The sequence below is a fragment of the Danio rerio genome, chromosome 15 (assembly GCF_049306965.1).
Source record: "Danio rerio strain Tuebingen ecotype United States chromosome 15, GRCz12tu, whole genome shotgun sequence".
NCBI lineage: Eukaryota > Metazoa > Chordata > Actinopteri > Cypriniformes > Danionidae > Danio > Danio rerio.
The window spans coordinates 28,416,355-28,429,400 of NC_133190.1; the positions used below are offsets into that span (position 1 = coordinate 28,416,355).

Consider the following 13,046-nt stretch of genomic DNA (forward strand, 5'->3'; position numbering starts at 1 on the left):
ACAATAAAGGGCATTTATATATATATATATATATATATATATATATATATATATATATATATATATATATATATATATATATATATATATATATATGCACTGTTGGATACGTAAAGGAAAAGGTTTCATGAAGACAACCGTCAGGTTTTTGCTTTAGACATGTGAACAAAGGAGATTCAGGATAGGTAAAAGCCTTTAACTTTTAATTGGTCACTGTTAACTGTTAGTCTTTGTCCTAACTAGTCATAATGCAGCTTTTAATAATAATCAATTTCATAAATGGTGCATAATGAAGGGGCTTTTTGTACACACAAAGACAATCATTAAGCACGTTATACAGTAAATGTGCTTACAATGTTAAAAAAACGCAGCATTTGTAGCTATATTTATAAACTGTTTACTAACGTCTATTAATGTAGAGTTGATGCCTAAACAATGAATTCACTTTTTGCTAATGCTTAATAATACCTACACACTATGAATAATTTATTAAGTGTTACCAGAACTTTCTGGTAAAATGGTGGTTTTACAAATTAATGATGATTCAAATGGCAAAAAGCACGTTTATACTTACTCACATGGACCATCAAAAGAGTTATTTGTAAAATCCTGCTAGAACATTAAATACAACATATTTTGTTAATGCTAATCAAAATGCTGCCTACAACGTCGGCTTGCTACTGTGACTATGAAATGTTTTGACTAATTATTTATAGCTATGGTTACATAATGTGATATGTAATATACAATTTTGGTGATATTTTAAAGTTTTTTTTCCCTCCGCTGTCGCCTCTAGCTTGCATGGTTTGGGATCGGTAGTGCTACAAATCGATGGATTTGTTCTTCACTGTTTGGACTCTCAGTAGTGATTTTTAAACCAAACTGAACTGAGTTAACTGAACAGAACTGAACTTAAACAATAAAAAACTGAAGCTAAGTGACGCTGCTTTGACACAATCTACATTGTAAAAGCACTATACTAATAAAGGTGAATTGAATTGAATATATATATATATATGTGTGTGTGTGTGTGTGTGTGTGTGTGTGTGTGTGTGTGAGTGCTGTTAACACAACATTGGGGTGAGAAGCATCAATTGAGCAGATAAAATTCAAGCATCTTTAACTAAACCCAGCAGCAGGGTCTAGCCTTCACTGTACATATAATCTTTTAGGATGGTACAATAACGTGGGTAAAACTGACAAAAATAAAACTTGGAGCAGAAAAAAATTGACGAAAATACGTTCAATCCTTCGTGGAATATGTTCTATTCCTACTGTATTAGTCTTGCCCACTATAGATATATAGTGACTTAAGGACTTTAAGGTAGCTGTTTGCTGAATTTGAACAAATTAAGTTGAACATTATTAAATATATTTAGTTTGTTTAAATAATCACCCATTTAAATTGTTTGCAACCAGTTACCCTAAACATTAAGTAAATCCAATGAATATTTTTTTTTGTGAAAAATCTACAATCAATATCTGTTATAAGTCTGCCTGCCACGCAGCAAGATGTTTAACACTGCCACATACTGCAGTGCTTCTCTGATCAATATGACATCAATTTTATGGAAGCCTAGTCTTTCCTTTAAAAAACTTCCATATAGGCATATTCTTTCTTTTTTTTTTTTTTCAAAAGTTACACAGTTCAAAAGGTACTGCATAACAGGAATGACCCACCTAGCAGACATCAAACACTTCACACCAGCCAGAGGATCCACAAACATCTCAGAGTATTAAAGTTGAATTGTATTTTCAAGTGCTGCGGTCTGCTGGTTTAGCCTGCGCATTTCCAGGCTTGATATCACCACAAACAGCCTCATGCTTGCTAGAAAACATCCCTGAATCAGGCATTCTGCTTTTCATTTGACAACAAACAAAGTGTTGATTATACACTCACTGGCCACTTTATTAGGTACACCTGTCCAACTGCTTCTTAACGCAAATTCCTAATCAGCCAATTATAAGGCAGCAACTCAATGCATTTAGGCATGTAGACATGATCAATACAGTCTGCTACAGTACAAACTGAGCATCAGAATGGGGAAGAAGGGTGATTTAAATGACTTTGAATGTGGCATGATTGTTGGTGCCAAATGGGCTGGTCTGAGTATTTCAGAAACTACTGATCTACTGGGATTTTCACACACAACCATCTCTAGGGTTTAAAGAGAATGGTCCGAAAAAGAGAAAATATCCATTGAGCAGCAGTTCTGTGTGCACAAATGCCTTGTTGATACCAGAGGTCAGAGGAGAATGGCCAGGCTGGTTTGAGCTAATAGAAAGGCAACGGTAACTCAAATAACCACTTGTTACAACCGAGGTTTGCAGAAGCGCATCACTGAATGCACAACAAGTCGAACCTTGAGGCAGATGGGCTACAGCAGCAGAAGACCACACCAGGTGCCACTCCTGTCAGCTAAGAACAGAAAACTGAGGCTACAATTCACACAGGCTGTGTGAAGGCAAAAACGTTGCCTGGTCTGATGAGTTCCGATTTGTACTGCAACATTCAGATGGGGGGGTCAGATTTTTGGACAACAGGAAAGCACAGATCCATCCTAGTATCAACATTTGAGGCTGGTGGTGGGGATGGAATGGTCTGGGGGACATTTTCTTGGCACACTTTGGGCCCATTAGTACCAACTGAGCAGCGTGTCAATGCCACAGCCTGCTTGAGTATTGTTGCAGTACATGTCCATCCCTTTATGACCACATTGTACTCATCCTCTAATGGCTACTTCCAGCAAGATAACGCACTATGTCATAAAGCATGAATCATCTCAGACTGGTTTCTTGAACATGACAATGAGTTCACTGTACTGAAATGGCCTCCACAGGCACCAGATCTCAATCCAACAGAGCACCTTTGGTATGTGGTGAAACAGACATTCGCATTATGGATGTGCAACTGACAAATCTGCAACAACTGTGTGATGCTATCATGTAAATATGGAACAAAATCTTTCCAGAATATTTCCAGTACCTTGCTGAATCTACGCCATGAAGGATTAAGGCAGTTCTGAGAGCAAACAGGGGTCTAACCCAGTACTAGTAAGGTGTACCTAATAAAGTGGCCGGTGAGTGTATGCTTTGATATTTTAAATATTAAAATGCAGATTTTTAAGTTTTATTTTGAATCAACCATCTCAAACACAGTGGTCTAGATACTGTCAAAGCTTTGTTGATGATAATGGCTGAATTCTAGATTTGTTGCATCATTACGTATATTTGGTTGCAAGCCAGAATACTAAACTCAGTGAATCGAAAACAATTACAAACTATTGATGATGATTCTTGTTTTATTTCAAAGCTTTCTTATGCTCATGGTGGCTTTCATTTTCATGCCCCACCACAAGCAGAAGAGAAAACCTGGCTCATTAGCACCGACAGATCATCACTATTGATTTGGAATTCTTGCTATTTTGCACGATGGACAGCACAAATGATTGATGATCATTATCTTTATTTCTAAGCATTTTTAAAACTGTGTAGCTGTAAATTCTGTGTGCGATTTTAAAAAGAAGCAAAACAACCATACTCATTAGGAGTGAATGTTGTTGCTATTGATTTCTATGCTAATAGCGTATGCACAACAAATATTACAAATGATTAAAGATTAGCACTGCATTTGAGCTTTAGTTGGCCATCTAGCTCTCATTCACTACCATAAACAAAAATGAAATCATTAGAAATTAAAACAATATTTTGGAATGTAATTATTGCTTTTTTCTGAATGAGCACTGTCCGACAGATCACACTATTATGCATTTCTTTTCTTTTTCATTCTTTTAAAACCGGTTTTAACACAGGTTTTTAATAATTTATGGTGTTTTTTGTTACAGTACACTTGTATTTTGTTTCTTTTATTCTTTGTGCAAAGCACTTTGAATTAACATTGTGTGTGAAATGTGCTATATACAAAATCTTGCCTTTGTTTCTAACATTTTATTTGATGTATTTTTTATTTTATCTAACTGTTATTTTCATGTTTTGTTTCTGCACTTCTGAGTTTTAGCTGTAATTTCCTAAGAGCCATATCAAACAAAAGCAAAAACCTTGCTCAGTATTGACTTTCATTATTATATATATTTAGATTTTTGATTCATTTATTATTTGATTTTGTTTCTTGCACACAACATGACTTTACTTCCGTTTTCCTCAACCAGATCAAAACTAAATGGAAAACCTAATTCATACATAATAAAACCCAACAGTCAACATTATCAAATGAAATGAATGTAGTTAACTCAAAATTGATTGAAAGGTAATTCTACTCATTTGAAAAGAGTTTTGAACTGAGTGTTGAAGAGTTAATTAAATACCTTATTACTTTAGCTTAAATAAAGTACACAGTACTCTCATAGATTAGTTTGTTTTACTGACCTCAAATTGTTTTGTTTACTCAAATGGATTAGGTTCACAGTAATCATTAGGATTAGTTTTTGAACTTAAATGGTTTGTTGCAATTGGTTTCCTTAAACGCTTTGAGTTACTTTGACCTTTTGGGTTTTACAATGAAAGTATTGATTATGCTACAGATTTTTGACATTTTGTGATTACACACAAAGTACATACAACTTATTGATGATTATATTGACATATTCACATGTGCCCTATACGATAGATTTGTATGTTTCACCACTGCAAATAATGGACATTAAACATTTTTGAAGTTGCTTGAATGTATGACATCAAGTTTAGGACAGTCTAGCTTTAATTTTAGGATGTAACCACAAACAGATAAAATTTCCTCGCTCTTTAAGACCAACTCTTGTTACTATACCTTTTTAAATCTGATTCAAAAATTTGTAATGTGATTATTGACTTTATTTCTGTGCATTTTGAATATTTTTCTCATTTCCTTCAATCATAAACAGCAGAAAATAATCTCCCTCATTAGGACTAACTATACTACAGATTTTTTGTGTCTCGAGATTGCACACAAACAAAGTTACAAATTGTTGATGATTACTATATTTTTATTTAGCACTCCTTTTTGTGCCCTTCCAAAAAACAAACAAACTAAAATCTCACTTAATTATGAGATTTTTATATCTCACCATTGTACACAAAGGCATTACAAATTGATGCTTTTTCTTTGCACTTTTTTATATAGGCATCAACCAACAACATTTATTAAAAAAATATTTTTTTTCTTATGCATTTTGATTTTAGCTCTCATTTTCATGCACCAACTATCAATTTTATGTCATAGTGTCGTTGGACATTCAAAACTACTGACTAACTTATTACTTTCTTATCTGCACTTTTTGACTGTCTAGGAGTCATTTTGAAATGGAAACTCTAGAATGACTGTCATCCCTACCAGTTATTAATATTGTCATTGCACACAACGGACATTAGAAATGATTGGAAGTGCTTATCATTTTCTCACACTACCCATTTCTGTGCACCACCAATTGCAGAAGTGGAAAAAAAAAACTGTCTCATTTGTACCATGTCATTACTATTGATTTTTAAGATATGGAACTGTGCACAACAGACATTACAATCAACATTGCAAACTCTTGGTTATGGCTTTGGTTCTTTGCTTTTGACATTCATTTATACGGCACCACTATCAAAAATGAAAGCCTTGCTTATTAGGACCCACTAAAGATTTTACCATCTTGACACTGCACAGTGAGTGCACACAACAAACATCCCAAATGCCTGAAGATGATTATCACTTTGTTTTGCTAATTTCTGACTACCTATCTTTCCTCTTGATTCATCGACACAAACTGAAGGGAAACCCTTGTGTTGGGTGATATGAAAAAAATCTCATATCTCAATATAAGTCATCTCATATCATTATAATGACAGATATCACAATATTCAGTAAATACTGTACACTACCTGTCAAAAGTCTTGTCACCTATCCAAGTTTTAGAAACAACAAATAATAACTTGACTTCAAGGACCTCTAGATTAAGTGAATTTTACTCAAATAAAAAGTGATCATGTCTTGATTTTAATTATTTAATTAGGACAGTAGGGTTTGCTTAGACAAAAGTTTTGTTACTTAATAGAAATAATGTACAGTATAGAATATAAAGTCATGGTGCAGTGCAAAAAGAATTAATATTGTGTATGACTCCCATCAGCTTAGAGGACTGCATCCATACATCTCTGCCATTCCATGACTTTATTTTTATGTTATTTGATTCATTGCAAAGAAGCCCTTCTTGTGGGACCTCCAGAGTTCATCAAGATTTTTTGAATTCATCCTCCTTCATCTTACCCCAGACATACTCAATAATGTTCATATCTGGTGACTGGGCTAGCCAATCCTGGAGCACCTTGACCTTCTTTGCTTTCAGAAATTTGAACTTGTGGAGGCTGAAATATGAGTAGGAGTACTATCCTGCTGAAGAATATCCTGCTTGCCCTCTCCTGTGGTTTGTGATCTTCAGGCTGTTGAAGTTGCCATCCACTTTGCAGATCTCTTGCATTACCCCATACTGAATATAACCCTAAACAAAAAAAAATTCAAACTTGACTGATTTCTGTGAAAATTTTGAGTCCATGCGGATTCCTATCGGTCTTCTGCAGTATGTGTGATGATTGGGATGCAGTTCAACAGATGATTCATCAGAAAAATCTCCCTTCTTCCACTTTTCCAAACGATCAACTAGAAATCAAGTTATTATTTGTTGCTCTTACAACTGGGATTGACGACAAGACTTTTGTCAGTTAGTAAATACTGACCACATGAAAAAGGCTATTTCTTTTTTTATACTTTAAAGTACATACTTAGAATATAATTCATATTTGTTCAAATTTAGCACTTCTGGGCAAATATTTCATTAAAAATGTAGAAATAAAAAATACTTATTCATAAATCATAAAACAAATGATTACAGGCTCAACATAAAAATAAAATACTGCAAAATAAAATGGTAAAATGTAAACATTGTATCTTTAAGATTGCAACTTTCCCACAATGCCTTTATACTTGTTTTTGTCTGAATCCCTGGATTTGGCATTTAATATTGCGCTTATATAAACTATTAAGTATTACTTTTAACAATGTATTTTGTGACACCACGAAATAAATGATGGATCAAAACATAAAACAATAGACTTTTTATATAAATATTAATATCGACAAATTGCACAGCCCTAACACCAAACTCATTAGGACCAACTGTTCTTACTATTGACTTTACGTTCAGCTATGGGCTCAACTGACATGTGTGTAATTAATTAATTAATTGTTCAGTCCTACAAGATATATCATCCTGGGGTCTGGTCTTGTTTCTCAGTGTAGGACGTTTCAGTTAACCTTCTCATTACCAAAACAACTGCTGGCAGACCACAGCTTCACTCTTCTCTTATCTTCTTCAGGACCTCACATACATCATCAGCGCAGCTTTAATCAATGCTCACGTTATTCTCTGAAATGTCTTCCTTTGCTCGTGTTTCTGCCAAAATGACAGCAATCTGCAGCAGTGGCTGACATTAATGGTGGAAATGAGAAGAGGAGAGATAGAGATGTAAGTTTCTCCTGGTCATGATTGTGTTTGGATTACATATGTGTTGTCACTCACGTGGCGTGAGAGCTGCACGACTGGTGGGGGCGGCTGATCTCTCGCTCTATCAGTTGTTTCATGTTCGTTCCCTTTTTAACAGCCTCCACCACCTCTTCGTTCTCTCTCTCTCTGTCTCTCTTAGACCTTTCTGTCCTTCGTTCACCCACTGCATCATTTTAAGGGGGCTGTAGTTTCCTTCTCTTTTCCCAAATGGCAGAGGGCAGGCAGTGTGTGTGTGTGTGTGTGTGTGTGTGTTTATGATCAGCATGCGTATGTGGGGATACAGTGGTCCCTCGCTACAATTTGGTTCACTTTTCGAGGCCTCAGAGTTTTATGGATTATTTTCGTGAAATTTGACATGATTTTTTTCTACAAAGCATTGTGTTCTGCGTCCTGATTGACTGTAGACCATTGTCAATCAATCTCCTCTGTGTCTCCTGTCCAGTACAGAATGCATTCAGCCTGCCAAATATACATAATTCTTCGAATGCTAACAATGTGACTCTGAAGTATTGTACTGTACAGTATGTTTGCAAGTTTTCCCCACACAATGTCGACGAAACATTTTGCACCATCAAAGGCACATGTGTTAGCACCCAAAAGGCAGAGGAAGATGCTAACCACCGCACAAAAAGATGAACTTCTGAACATGCTAAAGGAAGGTAGATGTTACGCAGCTGTCACGAAAGGTAGAAGTTACGCAGCCATCACGGAATAAATAAAAAAAGATCAAATGGTTTTCGTCTTTAGTTTCATTCTATAATACTGGACTTATTTTTCCACGAAAGATTGAGCCTTACAACATCTTTAATAATTGTAAAAAAATAAAGCTGACTACTTCGCTGATTTTTGCTATTGCGGGTTATTTTTAGCATGAATCTCCTGCGAATTCAAAGGGGCGACTGTACTTGATGCAGTATATATTTTAATTAATCTAATTTAATTCAAATATTTTTTTCTTTTTTTGGTGTGTATAAATGAGGGGAAAATAGGAGACTTGAGCTCCAGCGAGGGGGAGCTTGAGCTCCAGCGAGGGGGAGCTTGAGCTCCAACTCCTCCTCCTATAAGCTGTTTTAATGCGTACACCCACCACTAACCCAAACCACCAGTGACATCACTTGTAGAAGAAGTGCAAGGAAGAAGGAGCTGGAGCTTAAACTCCGCCTTGCTGGAGCTCAGCTGTGCCCAAGTGGCTCTGCAGTGTGCACTACTTGGAAAATAGGGATGTTCAACTAATCAGGTTGCAATACGTAGTACAGTGAATAACAAACATAAAAAAGGGAACAAAAAAAAGTGTATTGTTCAAATTTGAAGATCTAAACCTGTAGGCTTAAAATAATTAGGTTTAGGTTAAAAAATTGTGTCATTTCCTATTACAGTTGCAGTGATTGTTACATTTTTAGTTGCTAAAAACGGAATTGCTTGTAATGTTATAGGACAGTGGTATCAAACTCAATTCCTTTCAGCTTTGCAGATTTAAGCTTCAATCCCCTCCAACTCACACCTGCTTAATAGTCTCTAGTAGTCTTGAACACCTTGATGAGCTGGATCAGCAGTGCTTGATTAGGGTTGGAGCAAAACTTTGCAGAGCTGTGGCCCTCCAGGAATTGAGTTTGAGTTTGTTACAGTAGATATAACATTGTATAAATGTAACTGTATTATCTGTAAAATTCTAAGTGTCAGGGTTTAGGTCATTGATTATCAACATTGAATTTAACTTTTGAAACCAAATGCAGAAACATCTAAATAAATAAATGTCGGCACAGTGGCTCAGTGGTTAGCACTGTCGCATCACAGCAAAAAGGTCTCTGATTTAAGTCCAGTTGGCAAAAGAATAAATGAATAAATAAATAAGTAAATAAATAAATACAAGTTATTATTATTATTGTTATTATTATTAAAATCCAGAAAAAAAATATATAATATAAAATATTGTAAAGAAAATGTTATGGATCCCTAAATTTTATTTTGGTTTGTTTATAAGACAGAAAAATAATTAAAACAAATGAATATATATATATATATATATATATATATATATATATATATATATATATGTATTTATGTATCTATATATAAATAAAAACTATGCTATTTTAATTCTATTAATTAAATGCTAGAGATTTTTATAATTTAATAATTATGAAAAAATCTGTACAGCTTTATTTTTTTAATTAAACCCACACAACACACTTTTTGTTTCACTTTCCCTAAATACACAGTTTACTCAAAAATCTAAATTCTGTCATCATTTATACATTTTATTGTTTTAAACCTTTAAGTTTTTTTTTTATCTATTGAACGCACAAGAAGACATTTTTGAAAAAAGCTGAAAACCTGTAAACATTTTGTTTTTCCTACAATTGAAGTCAATGGTTACAAGTTTTCAGCTTTTTTCAAAATGTCTTTTTTTGTGTTCAACAGAATAAAGAAACTAACAAAGGTTTGGAACCACACGAGGGGGAGTAAATAGCAAGTAAATATAAAATTTTTGGTAAACTACCCCTTTAAAAATCCAAATACCCAATAATCCCAAACCACCACAGCAATAAGACAAAAGACCTGAGACAAAAACCAAACCTGAGACCCGACCGGACTGTAATATTTCAGTGTGTGCACCTTCTTCATACAACACACAAAAGCTGCTGTTTGATTGTGAGACAAAGATAGCATGAATGTGAATGTAGACAGAGGTGAAACTTACGCATCCACATCCGCCAACAGCTCCAGTTTCCTGGGGAAGATCTCAGAGAGGAGAACACGTGTGAATGAACGCCCCAAAGACTTCAACTGAGACTCTAAGTGCTAAAGGCAGAGAGAAAAGAAGAAAGAAAAAGGAATTGAATACTGATTGATACTCTTATTTACATATAAAAACAAGTAATTTCATGCACAGAGCTCAAGGTCAGAAATAACAGCCCACATCAAACAGTCCTGACAGTGTGGGAGGGGGAAAAACGGAAAATCTTGCAAACTAAAATTTTCCAAATTTTCTGAGGAACAAGAAAACCGCTTTCAATGGGCTAATGAGAATCTTCACAGGAGCGCTGATGCTGAACTTGTGTAAACAGCTTGTGTAAAGCCTTTATGCTCTTCAAAGCTTTAGTAACCACTATTGGTTCTGTGTAGCTAACATGAAACGGACAGCTTTCTTTAAAATAAATACATAAATAAATATAAAAATTTATAAATAAATAATAATAAAAAATCTTTAAGATACCTCAGTTGTAAATATATATATATATATATATATATATATATATATATATATATATATATATATATATATATATATATATATATATATATATTTTTTTTTTTTTTTTTTTTTTTTTTTTTTTTTTTTATTTATATATATATAAATATATTTATTATATATATTTTTTTGTTGCAATTATGATCTGATAAATTTGTAAGATGAATCTGTGCAACATTTTGTTAGCACATTTATTACGGGTCAGAATTAATTTTTTTTGGATTAACAGATTTTATCGATTTTGTTTTATTGAATTAGTTTTTTGTTTTAACACTTTTTCAAGATTTAAGATAAATCTTTTGTGTCTATCCATCAGATTATTTATTATACCTTTTTAAATCTGCAAAATTTGAGCTGTTATGGCATTGTAGCTAATTTAGTTTCCTGTGCCTTTAAAGTTGGTTCTCCCCGCCCATTGTTCCCACAGACCTGTCGTACCAGAGTCGTAGGCTTCACGTAGATAAACAGCACAGTGACAGACAAGAATGAAGCAGATCTCCCTTACTACAGCAAGAACTTCATCAACAGTTATTTAATATATATCTTGTGGAGTCAATTCAAGCCTTTCTGCAACGAGTTGCACACAATTTCGTTTTTGCACGGTGAATGTGACAGAATACACATTAATATCCACTGTTGTATGGATATCCGTTATGTTAATGTACAGTACAAAATAAACCTGATTTAAGTCCACAAACCAGGATTGAAGTGTCTTCTTTTATAATTGACACTATGTGACTGATGACTGATGAACATTTTATGATGATTATTGATCAAGGCAAGCTGCACAGATCTTTTAATCCCATTTGCTTTGCACACGTCATGTCTTGTGGATATGATTATACATATTACTACGGTGACATGTTAATACGCGGTTGTCAATCAATTCGGTGGGCGGATAAACCAAAACTCAAAATGGGAGGGATTTGGATCCTATTTTAAAGTCAGGAAATAAAAAAAAGACTTATTGTCTTTATATCACCCCAATATGACTGTACCTACACACACTATACCTACACACAGTTCTGTCTAAACAGCTCCCGAAAGATGATAAATATCATAGGCGCCCTGAATTATTGATTTAATAAACAGAATTATTGATTTTATAAGACTTCACTGTACACATTCACATATTGAATATATGTGCTAGCATTTAACAGTCATATAAAGTTACTATTTAAAAATATATTTTTAATGGTCTCAAAATAAACGTTCATTAATTATAAAAACTGTTCACTTTGATATTGTGATACCCAAAATCAATTTTAGTGTTTTAAAACCGTGTTGTCAACGTTTTATTTTATTATTCAGATAAAGTGTCACTTATCATCAGTCATTTAATATTTATGTACCAATTGAAAGACAATAATAATCAAACTTTTAAGACATACTTTAAAAAAAGAATCAATAAATGGCTACGTAGTCCTTAGAAAACAGATATTATATATCATTTTATAGAAAGAAGAGGACTTTAAAAAGTGATTTATCTAGAACAACCATCCAGCTCAATTTAAGCCTAAGCTTGTAAAGATCACTGCTGTCCTGTTTAGAAAGTCTGTCTTATCTGACTGAACTGATATTAAAATGATTCACTGTCTAGCCGTCCACAAAGGCACAAAGGAAATAATTTTTGTCCATTCAATTCCTATTTTGGTGTTGCTAAGATAATGTCACAACTGAACTGGAGAGAAGGGGAAGATGGATGACTCATAAGAAAAAGGAACAAAATGGATAAACTGTGAAGTGAAAACAACATTGATGATAATCCGTTATCATCATCTCACTTTTAGTGTTGTTCAGTCAAACTTTGCAGGTACATTTCATGTATTTTAATAATTTCAATGCACATATAAGACCGAAAATTGAGGGAGGTCAAAAGTTTGGGGTCAGTAAAAGCTTAAAATGTTTTAAAATAAGCTTCTCCTGCCCACCAAGGCTACATTTGCATTTATATATCTTCAAATATACAGTACAATTTTTTAAATTGTGAAATGTTATTGCACAATAAAATAACTGTCTAAAAGTAGTTTATAATTTAATCATTTATTCCAGTGATTTTAAAGATGAATTTGCAGCTTTATTACTCCAGTCTTCAGTCACATGGTCCTTCAGAAATCCCTCTAATGTTAATTATTATTATTACTATTATTATTATTAGTTATTAATGTTATTAAAGAGCCATAATGACTGGAGTAATAATTTTATTTTAAACTACATACAATAAGAAAGCATTTACTGTATTTAAAATGTTA

The 13,046-nt window shown here is 33.6% G+C and overlaps 2 protein-coding genes across 5 annotated transcripts in view; both read right to left on the reverse strand.

Moving 5' to 3' along the window:
* Window positions 1-13,046, reverse strand: part of tp53i13 (tumor protein p53 inducible protein 13) — a 732,349-nt gene that overhangs the window by 368,290 nt on the left and 351,013 nt on the right. The gene's annotated exons all lie outside the window — the stretch shown is intronic.
* dph1 (diphthamide biosynthesis 1) overlaps window positions 1-13,046 on the reverse strand; it is a 178,700-nt gene that overhangs the window by 31,992 nt on the left and 133,662 nt on the right. For 3 of the 4 annotated variants that reach the window (NM_001017861.1, XM_005157582.5, XM_005157581.5), the window contains 1 exon segment: window positions 10,243-10,343. In NM_001017861.1, coding sequence (NP_001017861.1) covers window positions 10,243-10,343 — 101 coding nt within the window. 4 annotated transcript variants of the gene reach the window in all.